Source organism: Grus americana, chromosome 2 (genome assembly GCF_028858705.1).
Source record: "Grus americana isolate bGruAme1 chromosome 2, bGruAme1.mat, whole genome shotgun sequence".
NCBI classification, from domain to species: domain Eukaryota; kingdom Metazoa; phylum Chordata; class Aves; order Gruiformes; family Gruidae; genus Grus; species Grus americana.
In genome coordinates, this window is record NC_072853.1 from 67,970,568 (window position 1) to 67,996,190 (window position 25,623).

A 25,623-nucleotide genomic window follows, 5' to 3' on the forward strand; every position below is an offset into this window, starting at 1 on the left:
GAGCCACGGTCCACGGAGCATGTTGAGAACTGCTTGATCACACCAAGTTATCTAGCAGCGCGGACAAAAGCCTGCATTAAAAAAAACCCAATCAAACCATAAACTACAAACCGCATTTTCCTAATTGCTTTTCTTACATAGCCAATTGCTGTAGATGTCTCAGGGACATTACGTGTTTGTGAACAAGAGATGAGTGTCTCGGAAAATATCTCTCTTTAAACGAGATGTGCCGAACTGAAATGCACTGTAAAGAAGGAGTCCCCGTGCCAGCAAAGAGCTCCTGGGCTACATCAGGAGCTGTTGCTGTTAATAACTAAGCAGGAACCCCAAAGTTATGAAACTTTGCCTGAGGTTAGGCAGTTATGGGAGTGCACAGCTGTGTCTATCTATCTTGGCTGAAGTAATTTAACTTCTGTCTCCTAAATCCATATTTGATGCAAATGACGGTGGTGGGGAAGGAAGGGAAGAATCAAATAACCTCCTTTGGCACTTGACTATAGGAGTTAGGAATTTTAACTCTGGACAATTTTTGCAGATCAGAAACCTACTGACGTGTACTATGACATTAAAATTTGATTAGGATTTGTTTGAGATGCATTGCATAAGTCCTGTGTTATTATCTGTTCTCTGAAGTGCGGTGTCCTGAATTTGTGTAAGCAATAGCAAGGGGGATACACTACATTGCATTCTCTATGTAAACTCCATCAGAACAGCAAGGTATTTTATAAAGAAGATTGACATAGGATTCAGCTGTGTCCACAGTGCAAATGTGGCAAATGATCTGCTATGATTTTTAGCTCCAAGTCAGCTGCTATTTTTAGCATCTCTCTTCACTGTCCTACTCCCTCTCTCTCAGCTCACATTTTTTACAAGGTCTGAGGCAGGCACAAACCTTGTCATCCCCTTAAAAACAACATCGGACTGGCTTCCCCAGTTGCATGGTGGAGGTGAGACACATGATCACGTCTAGGTCATGATAATAAATTATTTACAATTCTGAAGCTTTGCTCAAGTACCATCAGGGACGCATAATTTCAGGATTCTGTACTTTCATCTACAGAAAGTTACGTGAAATATGTAGCTACAGAAAGCATAGTTATGTCTGTCAGAGTTAGCTTTCCTGCAGCCGTAAGGGCCAGAATTTTTTTAAGTACCATTTAAGTGATGTCTGTTTGCATCTGCACAGAAGCAGCAGTGACTCAGCAGCATGAATTCTCCAAAGCCTTGTTATTTTGATTGGAATGGCAAATTTAAATTAAGCACATAGCTTGACTATTGGGAATGGATGCAGTGAGAGAAATACAGAGGAGATTCAGACATGTAGCTGCGGGACAGGGAAATGGGGAAAGAGACAAGAGGCAGAAGACATGGAAATGGAGGGACAGAAAAAGGCTAGCAAGGGCTGTTGAACATGGTGGCTCAGAGCCTGGAAGTATGAATATTTGATGTCCCTCAAGTCAGGATCAGGATGCCCCATAATACTCATGTTTGGGGCATTCGCCACCAGGTGTGGGACCAAGTTTCAAATTCCTGTTGCAAATTGGGATCCAGGTCTTCCTCATTCCCAGATGAACGGATGCTCTAACCTATTCAATATAAAGATGGCCAAGGGAAAACATTCTTCTTTTCCTTGCCCTCTGTTTCGTGCAGAGCTTTATGTGGTAAGTCCATTCAGAAAACTGTGTCCAGCAACTTCAGAAGAATATCTACCCTGTAAATCCCAATAGTTCATAGTTCCAAGCTACTCTGTACATTAAGGCTCTGTACATACAGGTGATTTTAAATACGTACCCCGCAGCAGAAATATAGCAGTTAGGGAACTGTACTGGGGGAAACTTAGGAACACAGACAATCTTGGACGCTGCTGCGTAAAGCAGCAGTTAGGCATCGATGTCTTTTGTAGCTATAGCCACAAGTAAGTGCAGAAAGGTTATATTTTCTCCTTGATTTCTTTGCCAGCATCCTACTGCTAATGGAGTGCAACCTGCTGTGGGAAGCATCCTGTCCTAAATTTATACCCAGCGTATCTCTTGAGAATAATTTTTATTTCTCGTACCCAAACTCAGATGGGCATTTGGCACAAGGTAATGTATCTTTTTTTGCTCGAGATATTATTCATGATTTATCATTTTTGCTGCAGCATCTGACATGAGTGGAACATTGTATGTGTTCCTTTCAAACACTTGGTAAAACTGCCTCATCCCACTCACTGATGTTAGTTCTTGCTGCTGATCTCAGCCCAATAATCACACGCCTCCAGCAGCTATTTACGTTTTCCTTTTCCTCCTTTCCCCCCTTCTGTTTTTTAATTTTAAAAAGGACACTGGGAACTCTATGGAGCTCTTCCTTCCCCCCCCCCCCCCCCCCCCCATGTTACACAACCGAGTGTCTACCCAGGCTAAAACAAAAGGCGCATGCAAAAGTAACTTCATCCAACCAAAATTTCAATATACTTCAAAAGCATATATGTTGCTGTTGTTCTAAAATTGTTCTTCAACAACTATATTTACAGGAGTAGCTTCTGTTCCACTTTTAACCAATCTTATGCTGCCACATCAATAGGCAGCCTGAGCCTAGCATTGCAACAAACACGCAAGTCTACGACTTCCCAACATGGGGCAACTAGTTTTCCATGTACTGTAGTAATATTCAGCTGTACAAAGTCATTTGCCAGAAGTCACAAAGTAGATCCATTCCAGAGTCAGAAATGGAAGCTGGGTGTCCTGGCTCTCACTTTATTGCACTACGCACCAGATCTTATTGCTTCCCAAAAGTGAAATAGCTTTAATGGAAGCAATTCTTTCACAGATATTTCTTCAGGGAGCGATGCAAGAGACACAGTAGAAACAACTTAGGAATATTACAGTAGTCATGAAATCCTTTTTTATCAGTTCCTAGGGAAGAATTTTCATACATGAGTGCCTTCAATTCTACATTTAGAGTCCAAATCTGCACTGAAATATTTACATGCTTCTCTTCTACGTGCTTGATAGCAGTATCCAAAAGCAGGATTTGAACGTCCTGCTCAGACGAGCACATATTAAACTGGGCTTCCTACTGCTGAAGGCTGGCTTGATTTACTCTCACAAGATCTGAAACACTCTGTGACTTTCCTTCCTCCATGCAGCACAGAAAACTTGACTTCTGAACACAAGTACGCTTTTAAAAGTTTCTCACTTTACCGTGTGTATTATACACAAAGGGCATACAATAGAAGACATATGTACAGAGAAACAACTACTCAGTGGGTACCATACAGCTTATTATGTGAATTTGCGTGCTTTCTGAAATGCAACCAAAATATGTAAAGCTCTATCTTACCAAGGTCCAAGCACTCTGGAACCAATCCAACTATTCAAAATCTTAGTGGGTTAAGCTACTAATGGATTTTGCTCTCACCTTTGCTGTCTGTAAAGTTCCGTATACTAAGAATGTCATTAAGATCCTGATAGTGGTTCTGCTTAATGTATGTTGTTTTCTCAGGAGTGTCCTGAAGCTGCATTGTGACCTCTTCCAAGTCTTTGTCCAGCTGCAAAACAGAAAGAGTATGAATCCCTAAAAATTCAAGAGTCATTGCTTCAGGTATCTGCAGTAACTGCATAACTTTCTATAATTAGACTAGAAGGCAGGTGGTAATGCAATTGCCACACTGAGCCAAATGCAGTTTTCTTATTGCACTGCAATACTACCTCTAAAAATCATGCCACAAGTAACAAACCATGTTCAGCTGTGATATTGTGCACAGGGTATATGAGAAGAATAAGCTTTAGTAGTTGACAGTTTAAGCAATTCAGATGTACTGCTGAATAAGAAGGAAATGGGCATTAGAAAGCCCAGTCTGAAAACCTCTCAACTATTTATTATTTATGCGTACAAATGTGGCATACATAGCTATAACCACTTTGTTGAGTCAATCAAATTATTGAACGTAGAAGAGAATATAAGTGAACTATGGCATTGGGACACGTCCAGCTATGTGAGTGACTGCAGTCACCTCTTCTAGGAATGTTTGTTTTCCTAAAGATTATTTTTACTCCTTTTACCTTTCTTAGAGAGGCAGACTCCTGTTAGACTTTTTGTTTGTATCTCCATGTGCGTGTGAAATTTTGAAGAAAATCAAACTCACAGTTTTTAGTTTTGGGGCTGAGCACACTCTATACTTTTGTGATTTGAAAATTACCCCTGTGTTTTCTATCTTTTGTGCCTTAAACTCTGTATTCTGATAGCTAGCACTAAACTGCTGTTGCAGGCACAACTTTCCAAGCAGGTAAAAAATGGAAATAACAGAAGGGGGAAGAAACAAATATCCCAGTCCTCTCTCTCCCCAAGGGCATCCTTTAAGACTAGAGGGAGAGGGGGAGAAGCACAGATGTTTTCTGACTGGAAGAGCCACAGCACAGATGTGGGGTTGGTACACCCCTCACTTTTAGCACTGAGCTGAACACAGGGTGCTCTCCCCAGAGGCTAATTTGTATCCAACTGGCTACAGCCCCAGTAGAAAATAACCAGATACAAGCATCTTAATGGTGATCTGGGATGCTGTCTGTGAACAGCTGTCCAGGATGTGGTGTCCGGCGTACGTCCCACTCACTACTGTCTTAACTGAATTTTAAAAGTGCTGAATTTAGATTTACATTGTTTCCTTATAGAACTGGGACAGAGCAACTCAAGGTACATAAGCGAGAGATGTAGCTGCTAGCCACCGTAGGGCATGCTACAAATCCCCTTGACAATGAAACCCTCGCTTGGACCTACTGGTTCTGGGAATTTAATTTAATATATTTAAGCAAAGTCTAAAAAGATCAGCAGGGCCCTGTGTGCACTGCTATGGCTCAGCTGTCCTGACCAGCCTTACCCGTGATCGCCGTCATGAGCCTTGCAAGGCACAGGCTGAGGTTTTGTGAGTTGGGAGGCTTAGTAGAAAAAAACTACAGTTTTTTAAAAGAAACTGAAATAGCCAGCAGCCAGCTGAGCCTTCATTAAAAATTTCAAGGCTCTCACATGAAAGGGACCAGGCAAAGCTGAACTAAATTTCTTTAACAAAGTAGAGATAATTTTTGGTTTTGGAGTCTTTGGTAGGCTGAATAAACAGCTTTTGGTTACCTAGGCAATTGTTGTTAATTAAGATCTGGAAGAAGAAGTAATTGTTGCAATAAAATACCTTTTCTTCAAGGTATAAGAATACTTCATAGACTAGGCAAGAACAAGTTAATTGTTTGTAAGATATAGATCAGTTATGGTTATCTCGTCTCACAGAATGGGCAGTCTTCATGGCTGATTTGTCATCATTTGAGGTCTCCTGAGCAAGGATGGACATAACGAAAATTATACATGTTATAGCTCTAATGGCATTCATGCACGCCATGTACTTAGCCTTTCTCTTGGTAGAGACTGAAGAAACTTCATGGCCTTTGTGCCAAAAAGGTCAGCTTACATGACCGTAAAGGTCTTTTCTACCTTAAGAAGATATGTAATTCTGTTTCATGGAAGATGTAAAAATCTGTCTAGCTGAGCAAGCCCTCAGAGAGACTGAGAAATGACAGCACCAGCAGTCTCTGAACTCAGCTATGAACAGGAACAAAGATAGCTCTTAAGTGCCCCTGGGGCTGCGGGTCTCTGTGACACTTGCATGTAAAGGTTGCGCTTCTAGAGCTACTGCTCTACGGTGCTCAGCACGTCCATGTCAAGCAGCAGCGCAACTTGCCTGTTCAAATAAATAGGGGAAGTTTCATTTTAATTTGCTAAGGCTCATTTTCATTTTATCACACCTGCTAAGTACTCACTGTAGTAATTAGCTCTTCTTATAAGTAATCTGTTTCCGATTATTTCAATATTTTGCTATGGCAAAAGCTAAATTTTTCATCTAAAAAGTAGTCAACATTTAAGCAGATTACAGAGTTGCATAAAAATAATTTTAAAAATTGCCTAGGCAGTATACACGATAAACAATACCTCTGTAATTTTCATTCTCAAGCGGTGGTTCTCTGACTGCAATCCTTCTAGTCGAGATGTGCTGGCCTGATTGACGCTGGTGACTGATGTTGATGTTTTTGAATCTTCTTTCTTTTGATTTTGAGTGAACTGAAATCGTCTGTTCTGTGTGGCTGCATCTGGATTTGTCCTCAGTGTGATGAGCTGAAAGGTTTAAAAGCCTTAAGAAATCCTGTAGATGGTTTTATTTTTGCAGTTATTTCTTTTGTATCTCAAAATATTGAAAGGTAAACCAAGTGTTCCTTTCTGACTTTCAAGTACAAAATTCTGGAAATTGAGCTCTGCTTGCCATGTGCAGTACTTGACAATTTCTGAATAACTTCACAGAATAGGTTGAACCAAAATGATTTTGCAAGGGGAGGTGTTTCAAAAAATTAGAGGAAATTCACTTAAAATATATTTAACTGGATTTTAAGTATGTTAAAAATATATTTTAATAGTTCATCAAACATTTCTTTCACCTTCATTGATATCTTTATACTTTCAAAGGATATATTCCTTCTTTAAGAAAAAACCAACCCACCAAGCTGTTCTCTTCTCAAGCACAGTCTCATCTGAAATTTCTCCTTTCCTACTGTTACAAGTAACACTCAAGCAGAGAGAGGCATGAAGCAGGAGTATTAACAGAAAGAACCCATGGGAGATTGCACTCTGGAGATAACAGAGACTTAATTAGGTTTTAGTGACCCAAAATAAACCAAATCTGTTCAAATAAATTAAATAAGCCACTTTTTAAAAAAAAAAGTTAACCTTAAACATATTTAATTTAAGCAAATATAAGTAAGATTTAACAGTCAGTGACAATGTGAAAATATCACCTTGACATGAGGAGAGAAAACTACTAGCTGTTTGGCAAGGGGGAGAGAGCTTCTCAGATTACTCTGGAGAATACAGAATTTATGATTACTTGCCAAGCAGCATACATATGTATTTGTATACAGACAAAGCTGAAGGAGCTCCCTGCCCTGAGATCATTAGGCATGGCATCATAAATCTGAAGGTGTTGAGCTGTCTGAGAGGAGAGAAGGGGAAATCATTTCGTAAGCAAGCACAGCCAGATGTTGTGGTATAGTCCCATTTTGGAATCGCTTCCTCTTGTTCTTCAGAGCATGAAACTGTTCTGCAGCTGTGGTGGCATGAAATCAGGACCTAACTTCCGATAGAGGGAGATCTCACTGATCAGACACTGAAGCACCTGGTCCCTGGCATGTATTTACAGACCAAGTCTGCGGATCAGGATGGTGCTTGAAGACAATAAATTTCCTTTTTCCGGTGATAAAGAAGATGGAGAAGGCTGACGTACTCAATGCCTTCTTCAACTTAGTCTTTACTGGTAAAACCTCCCTTCAGAAATCCCAGACCCCTAAGACCCCTGAAGCAACAGGGAGCTGAATACAACAAGTTCATGCAACCTGATGAGGTGAATCCCTGAGGACTAAGGGAGCTGATGCCATTGTGAGGCCACTCACAGTTACCTTAGGAAGGTGGTGTTGATTGGGAGAGGTTCCCGAGGACTAGGAGAAAGGAAATGTCACAGCTGTGTTTAAGAGAGGTGAGAAGGAGGGTCTGGGGAAATACTGCCTGGTCACCTTTACCTCAGTCCATGGAAGGTGCTGCAGCAAATCCTCCTGGGAACCATTTCCAACCATGTTAAGAGCAAGAAGATGATTAGAAGCAGTTAACGTTGATTTATGAAGAGGAAATCCTGTTTGACCAACCTGATAGCTTTCTTCAGTGAGATGACTGGGCTGGTAGATGAGGGGAGAGAGTTATTTTTCTTGACTTAAGCAAAAATTTCAACACTGTCTCCCATAACGTCCTCACAGTCAAACTGATGAAGTAGGGACTAAGTAAGTGGCCAGTGAGGTGGACTGAAAACTGTCTAAACTGCTAGACTCAAAGGATTGTGGAAGCCAATCCCTAGTGCTGTACCTCAAGGGTTCATGCTAGGACCAATACTGTTTAACATCTTTATTAGTGACCTGGATGGTGGGACAGAGCACACCCTCAGCAAGTTTGCAGATGATCCGATCCTCAAAGAAGAGGAGGGGTTGATACACCAGATGATTGTGCTGCCATTCAGTGGGATGTCAAGAGACTGGACATGTGAGCCAACAGGAATCTCCTGAAGCTGAGCAAAAGGAAATACCAAGTCCTGCCCTTGGGGAGAAAGAAACCCCAGGCAACCACCCAAAGAGGCTGAGGGGGATTTGGCTGGAAAGCAACTTTTCAGTAAAGGCACTGGGGATTGTAGTGGACACCAAGTGGACCGTGAGCCAGCAGTACCCTGGGCCAATGGAGGTGATCCTTCCTTTCAACTTGGCCCTGGTGAGAGCACACCTGGACTGTTGTGTCCAGGTTTGGGCTCCCTGATACAAGAGAGTACTGAAGAAAATCCAGTGAAGGGCCATAAAGGTGCTGAAAAGGATTGGAGCCTTTATGATACAAGCAGAGGCTGATGATTATTTAGCCTTGAGATGGAAGAGATTGGGGGGGGACATTATTCATGTGCATAAATATGTAATGGGAGAGAGTAAAGAGGATGGAGCCAGATTCTTCTCAGTGGTGCCCAATGAAAGGAAGGGAGGCACAAACTGAAAAACAGGAATTTTCGTTTAAACATCAGAAAAAATCTTTTTCTACTGTGAGTGTGGTGAAATGCTGGTATAGGTGCTCAGAGAGGTTGGGGAGTATTCATCCCTGGAGACAATCAAGACCCAACTGCTCTAGGCCCTGAGTAACCTGCTGTAGCTGAGTCTTCCTCGAGCCCCTGCTATTTCTTTGGTTCTAATTAGGCTGGTTGTAATGACTGGTGTATCTAACTCTCAGACCAAAAACTGCATTAAAATGAAGTTAAAGGTGAAGAACGGTAATTACAAGGCTTCTTAAATTAGCAGGCAAAAGTGTTACAAGATAAAAGCTCTGCAATTTGATGTGGTCTAAGTTCAAACTGAATATAAGATAGAAATATAGCCATCCATCATTTGACTCATCTTCATCTGGGAGTTTATAGCTAGACACTGGATGTTTTGCCACAAGGACATATGCTCTAATGAAATCATTCACATGACGTGGATTAGATGGAAAAGTCCATGGGCAATGTTGTTGGCTCACACTATACAAAGGATGAGGTTAGATGAGCTTTTTTCTTTTTTTCTGGCCATAAAGTCAGTGAAACTTGTGTCTTGCTGCCTCACATCTGTGCAGTTTCAATTTTGACAAAGAGTCAATGATGAATATCTCCAACGAGTCAGTGCCAAATAGACAAAAAATGCTACCAACACAGAAAATTAATGTTTTAATCCTGGCCCCCTAGACCTGATTTTGCCTTGCTGCTCTACAGGAAACTGGATCAGAATTAATGTGTTAATGCCATTGCAGCCAACAATGGTACGCACTCGGTGTGTGACTAGAAGTGAGCACAGTGTTCTGTCTCAAAAAGGATGGAGCAGAAAGAATGGAAGGACATGGAAATTTGATAAACATGGATAGGCATGGGAAAATTACTTCCTGAAGAGAGAATACATATTAGGATTGCTTCTTTTAAAGAAGTGATGAGTATGCTGAAAAATACTATAGATCTGTTGGCCCTTAAAAAGATAATTAGACATAACAGTTAACTTCTAACAGGAAAAATATACATAATGCATGTTTGAATTCTGCAGATCACTTCTACAAGATATCCTTGAACCCAGAAATCTATAATAGTTTCAAAAACATTTGGGCATTTTTTGATCAGATAGCAAGAATGTCTACAGTTACTGTAAGTAGGATGCAGTGTAATGGATACCAACATTTGTATCTGCGGATACCTCTAAATGGAGAGAGCGATGAACACTTTTACCCTGATCTATCTTACTCTATGTCGTGGTTTTACCCCAGCCGGCAGCTGAGCACCATGCAGCCGCTCGCTCACTCCCCCCGCATCAGGATGGGGGAGAGAATTGGAAAAGTTAAAGCGAGAAAACTCATGGGTTGAGACAAAGACAGTTTAATAGGTAAAGCAAAAGTCACGCGCACAAGCAAAGCAAAGCAAGGAATTCATTCACCGCTTCCCATGGGCGGGCAGGAGTTCAGCCATCTCCAGGAAAGCAGGGCCCTGTCACGCGTAACAGTTACTTGGGAAGACAAATGCCATCGCTCCAAACACCACTGCCCCCCAGCTCTCTTCCCCCAAGCTCCTTATAAACTGAGCATGACGTCATATGGTATGGAATATCCCTTTGGTCAGTTTGGGTCACCTGTCCTGTCTGTGTCTCCTCCCAACTTCTTGTGCACCCCCAGCCATCCCGCTGGCAGGGCAGTGCAAGAAGCAGCAAAGGCCTTGTCCCCATGTAAACACTGCTCAACAATAAGTCCATAGAACAAAAACATCTCTATATTATCAACACTGTCTCCAGCACAAATCCAAAACATATCCCCACACTAGCTACTATGAAGAAAATCAACCCTCTCATCTGAAACCAGGACACGCTACTATGGGATTTTCCTCATGTTTTTCTGAAGCACTTGGTGCTGAACAAAATGGCAGTGGATGAGGTGGGCTTTTAACTGGAGAAGTATAGTAATTGCCATGTTATAAGAAAATAAAATGGGTAGAGCTGACAAAAATCAAGGCAAAAATGTCAGTTTTCTTTCCCTAGTCTGCCTACATAGTTGAATAGTTGCCTACTCAGGTTCATAAAAGGGCTGTGGGGCAAAATTGAATTCCAGCACTGTGGGCCCAGGAGACTGCTGTAGATTAGTTAAAAGGAATGTGGTTTACTCTGTATAGCAGAGAAGTAGTACTCACCTGGCCCAAAACAACGTTACTGTTTGCATTTGTCTGGCCAGTTTAATAAATGAAAAAGTGCAATCTTCCAAGTCTTTAGTATCATCTCCCGCACTGGATGAGACACAGGCTTTGGTATTTCACCAGCAATCTCCCTATGTTGCCAAAATTGTATTAATTGACCTCCTACTTGTTAAGGGCAGAGATTTGGCGCCTGTCTCACCCTGACAGCTTACCTAGATGTACAAACTGGGTGGTGTCGAATCTAATCTTCTGCGGGGTCCAGACAGGCTTTTGTGAAACCTGTGCTGGAGCAGGCTGCAGGGGCGAGTGCTTGCCAGCTGTCCTGCTGTAGCTGCGGCACGGAATGGCGAGAAGAAATGTAGGGCAAAATATACCAGTGCAAGAAGAAGAACTCTCCAGATGTGAAAGCACTCACATGGGCACTGGAAGTGCTGCATTCCACCTCCTGCTTCAGCGTCTTTTTTTGTACCTTATCCAATAACCATTTTTAATTCCAAATAGCCAAACATTTGGAAACCTGACAATACATGGAACAAGATGAAGTACTTCATGCTAGAAGGCTATGGTTCATGTTTGTATTTTGAGTAGAAAGAACTGAAAGGAGAAATGAGGGCAAGGTAAACAGGGTTTAAAATAAGAGCAGATGAAGGAGTTAAGAAAGGAAACAGAAAAGTCATTTCAGAGCCTGTGGCAGCAGAAAAGAAGGATGGGCAAAGGAGCATGAAAGCAAAGGGGCAGAAGAGCATGTCACAGCATTAATAATATTTTCTCTTTGAAGAGAGTTCTGACAGTCTGTGGAGGTATTTTTGGCATCAGAGTTTTAATATGCATTTTCTTACAGCATACACACTTAAATCTTGCAGTATTTTGAAGTACTCTCCATTGCTGTGTTTGTGAATGTTTACTTAATTTAGATTGTGATTCTTCCCAAAGATCCGGATTAAGAATATCACTATATATGTCTGTGCAGCTTTTTAATTTTTGATAAGTGAATTGCAGAACTTGTAAAAACATCTGGGTTAGTTGGTCCTGGAGAATGAACCTTGCTTTTTTGCAGATCAGAAGTCAGCTTCCATTGCCAGTTTGTGCCTCCTATTCCTTTCAGAGGGAACACTTTCAGATAAATTTATTAGCTTGTTTCTTTTACACATATAGTTCCCAGTCCCCTTGTTAGAACCATCACCAGGGATGCCACTTAACACCAGAACCTATTGACTATAATTTGCTCAGTACCTTGATTGAACATGAACCAGTAAAGAGTCACAAACTTTTTATCACCACTCATTTGAAAAAACAAAAAACAGATTTGAGAGATGAAAGGACCTGTACCTTGACTCTTGCCTTGCACATGTTTCAGACATCCAAGACATGCACATCTGATTTGGGGTGATAAGCTAGGTTTATGCAAGTCACTTAAAATAAATGCAGTTATACATTTTAATTCAAAATATCAAATACATTCTCCAGAACTTGAGGCTTTGCTAAAGTAAGTTTATGTAGAAACCAGTTTTCATTCAAGATCTGTCATATTCATGCCTAAAGCTTAACTCCACAAGCGTGGAGTTAATCAAGTTCCAGCCCTCTGTGGGTAAGCATCTTCTCAGTTCTTCCAACAGTGCACAACAAACACACCCTCAGAGCCCAAAAGAGCAAAAAGAAATGAAAGCATATGCCTCCCAGGCTGTGTCTCACTTAGTCCATTAATATACTTGTTAATAAAAATATCTTCAGTGTCAGCATCTGCAGTGTACCTACAGTTTTCCTCTGAAGTACTGATAAAGCCTCTTGTACCACCATACTTGAGTACCTTAGAAGTTTCAATACAGTTGGCTTTACAGCATGCTACTGAACTAAAAATGTCTTACTGTTTTATAGGTACGGAAGCAGAGATCCTGATTATCTTGCTTAGGGTACATAAGAAATGTGGCAGAGTAGTCAACTGGACCTGTGCCTCCTGAATCTCCACTTATCATGCTTTCCAAAAAGTTCCTAAAAGTTGAAAATGGATACTATTCCATTGAAATTACAGAAAATAGCCTTTCTTTCCCCAGTCACGTATTCCATAAAGATATAGGCATTAGAAACCATATATTCACTCGCCTGTAACTTTGCATATTCCACTTTCTCCAAAATCTCATGAAGCTTTGTTCTTCCTCTCAGAGACAAGAGATTATTGATGGGCTTGGTTTAGAATTCACACATCCCCCTACGCTTGAAAAGGCAATGACCTCGTACATATTAAATCACAATTACAAAACAGAAGGAAAAAAAGTCCGGACCAATGCTAAACAAATTCACCTACCTTAGGTACAAACACAAGGCAGAGAGTAATGGTGCTGCAGAATATTATGACTAAAGCAACGATGCAGAACTGCACATTGGGTTGGTCCCGAGTAAGAAATGAAACAGCAGCACCAATGATGCACATTATCCCCACGTTGTATACACTCATTCCAATGTACTTGCTATCATTCAAAGCAGGAATGCTGACATTTCGTGTCTCCCAGGCTAGGAAACACCCAAATAACTGAAAAGGTAAAAGAAGGAAAGCAAAAACAACAACAACAAAAAGATAATTATAAGAGGAATTGGCTGACATCCAGAAAAAGCATTGATTTAAAACTGGTATGTTTTCTAATTGACAAATATAGGTGATATGACAATACAGAGATATGCACCTACCTTTTACCCAATATCTAATTGCCTAAGTGATTTGTTTTGCTCACTAGGACAGAGTCCTGCTCCCACAAGAAAAATGTGAAACTTGGAATTAGTAGTGATGGGAAAAAAATACTCTAAATGCTATGCTTATCTTTATTTTATACTTTTAGTAATTTTTAAAGACAGTCCTTCCTGTTTGTTTTCAAGGATTCCAGTAAAGATATAATGTGCATTGTTCTTTTAGCTATTTTTAGCAGGTGTTCTCAATATACTCTTATCAATCCAGTCATTCATTGTATGATTATCATCTACAATAAAAAACAGCAGTGCCAAGATATGTCCCATGGGAGACAAATATACAATGTAGAAAGTGTCACCCTAGTTGTTCAGACTGCAATTATAATGTCTTTTATTATAGTGGGAGTTGGTAATGGCCTTTCAATTGCAGTTGTCTAATGATTTCTGGCGTAAAACATTCCTGTGGCAATTTTTTGTTTGCTTGTTTCTTTGGTGTATTTTTAAGTTTTAGCCCCTTTGTTATTTGCAATATGCTTTTGCAATTCAGCAGGGGGAAGTCTTTAGTGTAAGGAAGCCATCTTCATCCCTTGAAATTTAATTAGATTTTTCTACAACACGAGCTGCTGCAAACGATTATTTTCTTTCTCTTGCCTTCCTCACAGAAATTCTGGCAACGCAGTAAAACCATAAACGAACTCAAGACATTGGAAATAGGTGACCCAGCCGACAGTCTAGGCAAAGCCTGGTAAGAGGGTATGGTGCCCTGGCAGGAATGGCAGACAGCAGATGGTACTGGAGGGAAGGGAAGGACAGAGAGAGGAACCATCACTGAGACCCAAGAGATGGTTTCTGTGTTTTCGAGCTTTTTCTGATCACACTACAGGGACAGACAAGAAGGAGAAAGGAAAAAAGCGCACTCCCATTGACCTTGGTACCCTTCCTCCCAGCCCGTCACATTTGTCCACTGCCATTTCTTGGAGATAATCTATTTTAAATAACTGCAACCCATGTGGTAATCCAAGAAATGATGATGTCATTTGGGGATTAATTACAATTGCCTAGTAAAAATTTACCTTCTGCTTTTTGTCTGTAGGAAAAAACATTTAAAATTTCAAAGGCAAATAACTGGGGCTAGAAGAACATTGTTTGGTTGCCACTCAAGCACAAGCGAGTTAGGAACTGACAGATTTATGTTTGCTCTACAAACTCAGTTTTGCCCTTACGTGCTTTCAACTGTAGTAATAACTGGACATTAATAACTGCAAATTGCCTTGATTATTTGTTTAGTTTTTACCTCCACTCATAACGGTAACGAACCCAACCATTTGTGACTCAGCTGCTTGGCACTCCCACAGCAACTAGCAGGCTGCAGCCACCTACCTACTCACCCAGGCACTTCAAACCAGCATTGACTGCCGAACTGCCAGCCCTGCCCTCCCATCGCTGAGCTTGTCAGCTAGCTCGTTTCATTCTCTTGCCTACAGCGCATATGTTACCCTGCCACACGTTCATGAGCAGACCTGGCTGGAAGGCTTTGGTGGATTAGGCATTTACTCTCAGCCCATGGAGTGTGACAGGCTGGAAGTGGTGCCTAGTCCAGGCAAGCCTCCTGCTCACCCTCTTCCCAATGCTACCGTCACTGCTGCACTCTGAGTCAAGTTACGTAGGCAGGGGTGACCCTTCCCAGCAGCTACCTGGAGGAGAGGGGGCTGTCAGAGCCATCCAGGTAGGGTGGTTGAGGTGGGTAAGCCATTTATTGAACCGGGGAGTTTTGTGCCAGAGAAGCAGCTCATCCCCTAATACATTTTCCAGACCCGTCAGGTAACCAAGATGATGCTTCCAGTGAGGAAGGATGCAGGCAGCACTCCTCTGCTCTTGGGTCTGGCACTGTGCACAGATGGAGCAGGGAACATACAGACTCATTTACAGGCTCTGCAGAAGCAAATCATCCACCGTATTGACCTGGCTGCACTGGGGACATACACTGGTGATATACCTTTATTCAGGATACAAACACATTCCAGCCACTCCACCGTCTCAGCGGTTGCCTGCTCTGCATTCCCTGCACCCTTGCTGCTGCGCAGCTCAGCTGGGCTGCAAATTTACACTTTGCCAGCCCCTGAACTGACAAACAGGCTTGTCTGGGTGGAGCGGTTTTGAGGGGCAGAAGGATACCTTGTGTGCGTGCGTGCGTGTGTGTGTATCATGTTTTTGAAGGGATGAGACCTTGATTAACTATGGAGAAGATTTCTATCTTCTCCTGCTACAATTAATTATTAATGAGATTTTTAGGGTTGTAGGTCATCCCTCACTCTCCCCCACTTCTCCCAGTATGAACAGATTCCCTTCCAAAAGCATTATTCTGGGAATACAGCCAACATACTTAAATGAGGCCAGCACTTATTACAAATAATGGGCATGAATTTATAGCTGAGACAGTTATAAAGCGATCTAAAATATCAATTATAATGGAAAAAGATCATTTGAACAGTGTTGTGGGGGTTATGGTTTGGCCCATTCTCATTTATAATTGAGAACAGCATGGAAAATGGTTAAGTATCTTCCAGATGAAGGGAAGATATTTATTTATATGATAACTAAAGAAAGGGAGAGGCTCTTGCAGCAAGTGGGTTTCCTCAGAATGATGCACTATAAATTTGAGAGCATTGTTTTTAATTTTTATTGGCATTTTGAGTAAAATGCTTGCCTCAGGAAGAGAGCTCTCCTTTTCTAAAAGTAACAGCTCATCTTCGAGACTCGAACATGGATAAAAGCTGGGAGTTCTTTGCAGCCTGCTGCCAGGCAGTAGAGATCGCAGAGGTGCTCCTTGTTTGCCTGCTACAGGTGCCTGCAGGGCTCCATGGGGTTGGTAAGATTTCTCCTCTGAGATAGAATGACACTTTACTTTCCCTTCATCTGCCCTTCTCATGTTCCTCCTTCCTGAGGCTCAGCCAATCTGCACAAATGAAAGATTCACTTTTATGATTGCAAAAATCTTGAAAATCCCTAAAATGGCTTGGGTGATGAATGGGATGCAGATGTTGTAGTGAAAGGTCCAGATTTCCATGGTTCTTTGACAAGTTTTGAATATGACACATATGAGTTCCAGTTAAAAACATGGACTCACAGTACCCAAATTCAGCTGCTCTCTACTCCTGGAACCTAAACTTTAAACAATCTTCCTCAGCTATGTAAATCACACTTCTTACTATGCTTGGGGACACCTAAGTCTTGAGACTGCTGTGCAATTTAAGGACTATTTGATATTTAAGGCTTCCTGGAATTTGCAATGCAGCTGTCTCTCCTCCGATTGCTCCCAGAGGGCTCAAGCTGGTAAAGACTTCTCAGAACATGTCTACCAGCTTGGGCCCCACACAAAATACAGCATCAGCCATCTTCATTCAAGACAATGATGCTGGTGATGACCATTGCATAGCTTCATGTTTGGACACCATGGCACAATTCCAGATTTTGCCTGAGAGGTGCTCCCTAGCCACAGACTAGACGCTGTCTTCAGAAGGAGCTCTCAGACTTCTTTCAGAGCTGTCAGATTTAACGTAATGAGAGACTGACTGTCTTAATTACTTGGGCACTTGCGTGGGATGTTAGTTCTGATCTCTGCTGAGAATTCTGATTAAACAGTCTTTAGAGAAGGCGTGCATGAACACACTGGGATGGAGGCAGGCAGTTCTTAGCAGTGCTGATGTGCTAGATTTGGAGAGGAGTAGGGCACATCTATCCCCACTGTTTTATATTAGCTCGCTTAGGCAGCTCCTTGCTGGCCTTTACAATTCCCATCGTGAGGCTCCTGATGGATCCTGTGCATCACAGAAGGAGTTTGAATAACTCAGGGCTATACATTCTCCCACAGAAAGTGGTTATCTAAAAGTTAAGGAGCAAAATAGTTCTACCATCAGGTCTAATGGTCTAATTCAAGTCCCTTTGGCGATCTCAACCAAAGACACATTGAGAATGCAACTAGGAAGGCTTCCTACATCTTTAGTCGTTAACGTAAAGTCTTTTTTCCATTTTGGTCTACTAAATACATGTCTTGTTGATGTAGAAAGTGTCACAAAATGTCGGTTTGGGTTTTCTCTGCAGGTATGGGCTGTACAGGCAAGATTGGATTGGTTCATCTTTTGGTTGAGGGTAGGCAGCTTCCATTTGACACTACATTGATTTAGAGTATTACCTTTGTAGCAGTTGATATGGTGGGTTTAGGCTGTGTTGTCAGTGCACCTAAAAAGGCTGTGAGACCACCATTGTATAAATTTGGGGAAAGCAGTATCTGAGACAACAGGATTATACCACCGTGACTAAAGGTAGAATTCTGGTCACTAAGAGAAATCTCTATTAAAGCCTTAGAGGGATAACAAGACTAAGGAGAATATAATATTTGTTTACAGTGTTTAACAGGCAAACTTTAATTTTTAACGATCATGTACTGACTAAATTGTGATAGCTGGGAATATAATGAGAGTGTTTGTAGCTGAAGTATTGGAAAACATTTAACACCATTTTTCAAAACTCTACTAGCTAGTTCATTTTAAATCTTGTTCACCAGAATTACTGCTCAACGGTTACTGATCCACAACATATATTAACACAATCAAGTGTCTAATTTGCTATTGGGCTGCATAGACTGGCAGATGACAGGCAGAAGATTATTTATCCTCCTATATTCCCTCTCTCTTGCCCTGTACTTTCCTTAAACCATTTCATCTATATGTTTCATTTCAAAATCATGTCTGCTTATACTTTGAACATGGATTACAAGCAGTATTAGGAAAGAATGATGAAGAGAATTATACTGAAGATATCAGACAAGAGCAGAGAAATACCAGAAGAAAAGTCTCCAATCCTGTCAGAAGTCATGCTTGCCAATAACTAGAGGCTATGGGTTTGGAAAGATTATGTATTGGACCAGGCTGCAGCTTTTCAGCTAATTATTGTATTGTAGTAGCATTTACTGAGCTCACTTGTGGATCACAGCCCTGCTGTGCGGCATGAAAGAACAAAAGCAAGGATTTTACTTCAAAGATCTTATGTCTAGGGATTTTTTGTTTTGGTTGGTTGTGGATTTTTTTTTTTGGGGGGGGGGGGGTTGGGTTTTTTTTGGTTTGTTTTTCTAGCTAGATTATTGGGAGATTTCCTCTCATGCTGCCCCTTAAAATAAAGGCAGTTCTGGACTCTGGCCTGTAAACACTTCTCAGTCTGAAGTAACTGTGAAGTTGGAGCTGTGGGTTTCCTTACTCATGTTCATTCATTAAATCCAGAACATCACAGACACAGGCACATTTTTATTTCAGTGAAATGGCTGCAGATTTTTTTCAATGAGAATTTTCAAAACTAAAAAAAAGCATTTTGATTTTCAGGTTTTCACTGGAGAATTGGGCAGTGAGGCATACTGAGCAGTTTTCAGGAAGATGTATAGAAAAGTGATTTTTTTTTTTTTTTTAATTGCAGGCACACCAAGTAAGGTTAGCAAACGGAGAGACAAAATATACCCTTGCAGTTCTCCTACCTTCATGGTCAGAACAATCTGACATTAAACCATCACTCACTCCCCTGATTAGGTATGAGTCAGCTGTGTATTTAGTTAGTTTTCACAGAGCTGCTCTGGATAGACAGTACTAAAGAGGAGCTTAATGTTTCTACTGAGCATTAGCATAATAGCTAAATATTTTTTTTAATTGTAAGGTATGATACTCAGCTTTTCAGCAGAAGGGCTTTCTTTGTAAAAGTCTTGGCAAAGTCCTTTATGCCGCAGGGCCCTTAGTATGGTCCTGCCCAGAGCAAGATGGAAAAGCAGCTGCATAAAGCAATGGACAGTAACGTGCATCCAGATAAAATTTTCCATGTTATACTCCAGCCTTCCAAATCAACTAGTTAATACAATCTTTTCCCTTCTTTATATTCAGACTCTATTTGACTCTTTCTTTCACCTAACTTCTGCTTAGTCATGAAACACATTATAGTAAGGATGTTGAAACAAATACGCAATTGGTTATTTGCGAATATCCATATGGAATAGCTTTATATTGTCCCTGGCATAAGATTACCATAGACAATCACAACACTGTAAAATGATCAAACGTCTCTGATAAAAACAAGTGTGTGCTACAATTTAAATCTATTTCTGCTATATAAAAATTGATGCCAACAGACATGTAAGGGAATACTGCAATATCTTCAATATTTCAAGAATATATCTGAAGTTTCCTTATGGTCATAGTAGGGAAAAATTTATCCTACAAAACCATATGGTAACTTATGTTTTAGATGCTAAAACACTGTCAATGTTTTATTAAAGATATAACAAATATCTGGTACCACTATAAACTACTTTCCCCCACCACAAAGCTTAGCTATATCTTCCTCTCCAAAGACTGTAAGATGGGACAGATGGGTTGGTGCTAAACCCACCATAAATATGAGTTGGAATCATGCAAAGAAATTGAGAAGGCGGCAGTCCCTTCTTCTGAGTACTTTTTTCGATCATGAAGGGAATTAGGAAAGAATGCAAGTAAATGTGTCAAAAATCAAAGGTATTTTCAGAAAAGAATTAGGAATTTTAACATTATCTGTTCAATTTTTCTACACCTAAAATTTATTGATTTGATAAAAGAAATCAATTGAGAATAGATAATTTTTTAATATTGTATTGCAAAACAGTTGGGAGTGACTTGAAGAAATCATGTAGTGCAACCTCCTGCTCAAAAGGCAGGCTCAGCCGTGAGGTCAGACCAGGCTGCTCACAGCTTTATCCAGTCTGGTCCTGAAAACTTCCAAGGATGAAGGCTGATCAGCCTCCCTGGGCAACCTGTTCCACTGCTTCACTTTGCTCAGACAGAAAAAAAAAAAATAAAAAAAAATTCTTTATATCTAGTCTCTATTAAGTAAATATAATAAAATGGTAAAAATGAGGAGCCAAACTCTAAACCATGGCACTTAACTCCTTTTTGTAAACCTACTTCCAAGTGCATGAAAACATTGGAAAAGTAATGTTTATGGATTAGCCATCAAAGCGAAGGAAGCTTGAGAGAGTTGGGGTTGTTCAGCCTGGAGAAGAGAAGGCTCTGGGGAGACCTTATAGCAGCCTTCCAGTACCTGAAGGGGCCTACAGGAAAGCTGGAGAGGGACTGTTTATCAGGGAGTGTAGTGACAGGACAAGGGGTAACGGGTTTAAGCTGAAGGAGGGTAGATTTAGATGAGATACAAGGAAGAAATTCTTTACTCTGAGGGTGGTGAGGCACTGGAACAGGTTGCCCAGAGAGGTTATGGAGGCCCCCTCCCTGGAAGTGTTCAAGGCCAGGCTGGATGGGGTTTTGGGCAGCGTGGTCTAGTGGAGGGTGTCCCTGCCCGCAGCAGATGGTCTTTAAGACAGAGGGGATGGTCTTTAAGGTCCCTTCCAACCCAAACCATTCTATGATTCTATGATTCTAAGCTATTGGAGAAGGGAGCAGGGGAAGCAACAGGAATATTTATGAACAGCAACTGAAAGAAGTTTGGGTATGTGCTCTAAGTAATCTGCTCTAAACTTCACAAATGTAAAGAAGCTTTCCTTACCTTAAAAAATTGTTTTGGTTGTTGTGGAATTTAAGACAAACAAGCAATAAAGTTGGATGAAGACTAGACAGAATGTAACAAAGGTTAAAAAGAGGAAATTCATAATAATGATTATGAATTAAAGTTCTAAAATACAGATAGGGAAGTTAAATATATAGTAGAAAATGAATGGCTATCAGCATTAACAGAATTCATAAGGATTTCTAAAAATGTATGTGGAGAAAAAGGAATCCTAATAATGATTCATTCCCTGGAAGATGACAAATTCAATAGTAATGATGCATGATAAGATATGCTTAATGAATATTTTTGTCCTATATTTATATAAAGATGGAACAATGCATTCACGTCTTGCCAAAACAGTGAAATGCAGCTTATTCCAGCAGTGAGAGAGCTCTTGAAAACCCTGTCAAGGCTAGCTGCTGTAATCAGAAAGATCCGGTAACTTGCATGCAGGAGTTTTAGGAATTGATTTAGAAGTTATCTGTACTACTGGACTTAACTGTTGCTATTTATTGGAATTCTGGAAAAGCTGCACTTAAGATATAAAGAGGCCATATGGGAAACAAGTGGGACATCTTCAGTGATTACAGAGTTATTACAGTAATTTCTATCCTAAGCAAATTAATGAAATAGCTGATATATGAACTCAGGCAATAAATGACAAGGAAAAAAAGATAGCGATATAATTCAACATGCTATTATTTTTTTCAATGAGATTGCAAGACTGAATAAAGATAATGACATTTATGCAGCTTACTTGGATCTCTCAGTAGTGTTTGTCTTTATCTTGCATGATATTGTTATTTAAAAATAGTTTGTTACAAAATCAATACAACAAATTTAAACTGATTGAAATATGGGTGATGATAGATCTCAACGTGTAACTATTAATGAGAAGCTACTGAAAAAAAGGATAAGTTTCCAAAACTTCCTAACGTTCCTAGCCTGTTTCTCAGTAGCTGAATAATAGCTATCTGTAATAATACATCAGCAACACAATGAAACTTCCAACATAATGTTAATTAAATGCATTATCAGGAAGAGGGGAATCAAACTGTAGACAAGTCTAGTGTGTGTGGCAAAGCAACCTAGAGGAGTCCAATCCATCCTTAATCTGGTATTGTTCTGGCTAAGATCAGAAAAATAATTCATACCCCTCAGAAAGATGTTAGAGTGCTCACTAATAATGCACCACCGGCAAGTTTAAGATGGTGTGATTTCTGTAACCCTTTGGAATATGTGAAATAAAGGTACTTTTCAACCACGTCTACATCATCAGAAATCAAAAGCTAGCCATACTGCAACTGGTGGTCACCATGTACACACAGACAGACCTGGAACTTGTGCGTAGCCTTTTAGGAGCTGAACCTGAGATGGGGAAAAACCCGAGTCCCGTATGTATGGAGCACTTGGCTAGGGACACTGAGAGCAGTAATACAATGACAAAGGCAAGATTTAGGATGGTTGTCTTCCTATTATTCTCTGGTCACCAGCCCTGAGGAATCTGAATCCAATAACTGAGAAGCCTTCGTGCAAATAGTAAGCATTTCCTCACATCCCTTCAAAGGCAATCGAAGAATTGTGAATGTGACTTAATGTTCGCTTACTTTAATATAGAAGGAGCCCATGCATGCTGGCGAGTAATGTCTTCCCTTATTTTGCCTTGCCTTCCCTGCCTTTCCCTGTCCTTCTATGCTCTGCCCTACCTTGAGTGATTTATTCACTGCATCAGTGCACTTAAGTCATCAGGATGAAGAGTATTGCTCTATATCGTCAAGCCAAAAAAGAAAATTACTCTTTTAGGTTAACCCAATTTTTTTGTATTCTCATTCTGGGACAACAAGAGGTCACTGTAAATAATTTTGGCCTGAGTAAATCATTGAGCCATTTCACCTTAAATATGGCATTGTACTGTAATTAGCAATACTACCTCTTTAGTATAAAGTATGCTAACTTAGAGATAAGTATTTTATTATTACAAACTGAAGAATTTCATATTAGATAAACCTTTATAAAATGATACAGCAACATGAGAGGTTCTGGTTTTTGTTCTGAAGGCAAAGTATGTGTCATGTACAGAAACATCTTTGGTGATGAGATAAAATGCATCAATCTCGTTGTCCTCATATAACTCACCATAGCAATTATTTAAGTGATACAGAAGAGTATCTTCCTTTTTCATATGTAGCAATTTGTGTGATAAAAGGGCAATGGAGTAATAAAAAGTGTATATTTCACTGGTGGTTATGAAACACTGTGTGCCTGAAATAAGTATAGTGAGTAATACCAAATGGCATTTGCAAACTTAAACAAATTGAGTCACATATGTTGTAGAAAACAGTACAACATACTTGCCAATACTTGCCATCAAACCAATCTAGGGCAAAGGACTAGTGAGAATCAATGCAGTTTGATTACTGTCCAGCATGACTCACACTTGAGAGAAACTTCAAAGAAAATTACCTGAGAATGTATTTTTAAAATACATATTATTTTCCTTCTTTAATAACAAAATACAGATTTTTAATTGAAAACATTATTGAAGTTATTTTTGAAAAAAACACCCCATCATTCGTTTTAATTCTTCAGTATTTTTTAAAGGAATTTTAATTTGATTTTTTCATTTACAATGTTCTAAGTGAACCAAAAGTATTTCCTTGTTTACTTTTAAAACAGAACCACAGAGAAAAATGTCTTAAGCACTCGTATAAGGAACACCGGCAAATTCTACCTGGGAGAACACAAAATGAGCTCTTCAAAAGTTCTATACAAGGAGATTGGAAAGTAACAAAAGTATGGAAAACATTGTTCCTTTTAACAAATTATCTAAGAAAGATCTTGCAAAATTAAATATGCAAAGTGAAAAATACAGTCCCAAGTGAAAAGCAGGAATTTATTGGCAGGTATGTCAAACCAGAATAAGGTAATATACTAGAAAAGGGATAAAAAGTTAAGAACTTCATCCCTGAAGATAAATAAATGACCTAACAGATACAAACTGTAACCACATAGAATGTAAATATTGCAATGAAGTTAAATACCTTGTCAGCAATTGGGTACTAAAGCTATGCTTTCCAGTTTAGCTGCGTCTCTTTGGAAGATTTGGCTTTAAAAAGAGACAAAATCAGCAATTGGCATTATGCAGGTTAGGAAGAATCAAAGAAATATAAGTAGGAATTTCAGAAGTTCCCAGCTCCACATGAGGACTTGCAGATGGGCCCCGCTATGGTCCAGGGGCTTTGACAGCCCGAAGGAGCCCTTGCTCCCTTTTATTTGCAATGATCTGTTTTGAGCTGGACTAGTTTATTGGTGTGCAAAGAAGCTCCAGATACAATGTACTGGTACAATTTGGGGTGATGTGTTGTGTTTTTGCATGAAGTATGATGTTTTATGCCACTGGACAGTTATATCTTACTGTGGCCCCAATGTTGGTCAGTGTCATGGCTCCTAACTTCTGGTGGCCTTGCCTTCAAAACAAAAATCAAAACAAAATGATGCTGTGCTACATGCTGAGTTTACTGTGAATCCAGAGCCACTCAGAGCTGTCCAGTAAGAAATGCTGAGATGTGGAATCTCTCCTAATTCCTGATCCTTTTGGGGGGGATGAATTATGTCCTAGCTCTTAGTTTCACACTCTGCTTGGACATTCTCCTAAAAATAGGTGTCTACACCTAAAGTTCATAGAATCATAGAATCATAGAATAGTTTGGGTTGGAAGGGACCTCAAAGACCATCTAGTTCCAACCTCCCTGCCATGGGCAGGGACTGCTTTCACTAGGTCAGGTTGCCCAAAGCCCCATCCAACCTGGCCTTGAACGCTTCCAGGGATGGGGCATCCACAGCTTCTCTGGGCAACCTGTTCCAGTGCCTCACCCTGTTCACAGTAAAGAATTTCTTCCAAATATCTAATCTAAATCTACCCTCTTTTTGTTTAAACCCATTACCCCTTGTTCTGTCACTCCAGCCCTTGTAACCAGTCCCTCTCCAGCTTTCCTGTAGGCCCCAGTTATGGTTTGCTTGTTGTTTGCTTGTTTGTTTGTTTGTTTGTTTTTTCTTTTTTAAATGGGAAGTTGGGAAGGCTTCCTTTTGGTTAGTAGCTCCAGGAGCAGAGCTCTCACCCTGGAGAACTGGAGAGACTTGGTGGCCTGAAGGCACTCCCCAGAAGACCGGTCTGACCACAAAGCTACTGACTATTTAGAATTAAAAAAAAACCAAAAACAAAAACAAACCTCTCATCCCTTCCTGTTGAACTTTGTATTGCGTATTTAAAGATCTTTCAGCCTGAAAAAAAGCAGCATGGAAAGCAGCAGGACGCTGCAGCCCAGCAGAGCGGTCATTGGCTGTGGAGAGGGAAGATGAGTACTCCAGGCACCACCAGCTCCCTCTCCCCGGCTTCCCCCAGGGCAGCAGCACCAACCGCGCTGAGTGGAAGCAGCTGGCCCAGTCCTTCACGGGTGTCCCAACAAACAGGCGTGCTACAAATACGCAGAACAGATTGAACCCTTCGGGCAGTGTAAACTAATGTTTATCTAGGTTTAGGATCCAGATGGGGCTCAGCTCAAGATAGGTGTTCGGCTGGTCAGTGC

The 25,623-nt window shown here is 40.5% G+C and overlaps 1 protein-coding gene across 1 annotated transcript in view; it reads right to left on the reverse strand.

Moving 5' to 3' along the window:
* The window catches only part of GABBR2 (gamma-aminobutyric acid type B receptor subunit 2), a 488,838-nt gene that overhangs the window by 14,750 nt on the left and 448,465 nt on the right, over positions 1–25,623 (reverse strand). The window contains exons 15-17 of the mRNA XM_054817640.1: positions 13,089–13,313; positions 5,953–6,135; positions 3,400–3,529 (exon numbers count right to left, since the gene is read on the reverse strand). Of these exons, the coding sequence (XP_054673615.1) occupies positions 3,400–3,529; positions 5,953–6,135; positions 13,089–13,313 (538 nt within the window). The remainder of the gene's footprint in view (positions 1–3,399; positions 3,530–5,952; positions 6,136–13,088; positions 13,314–25,623) is intronic.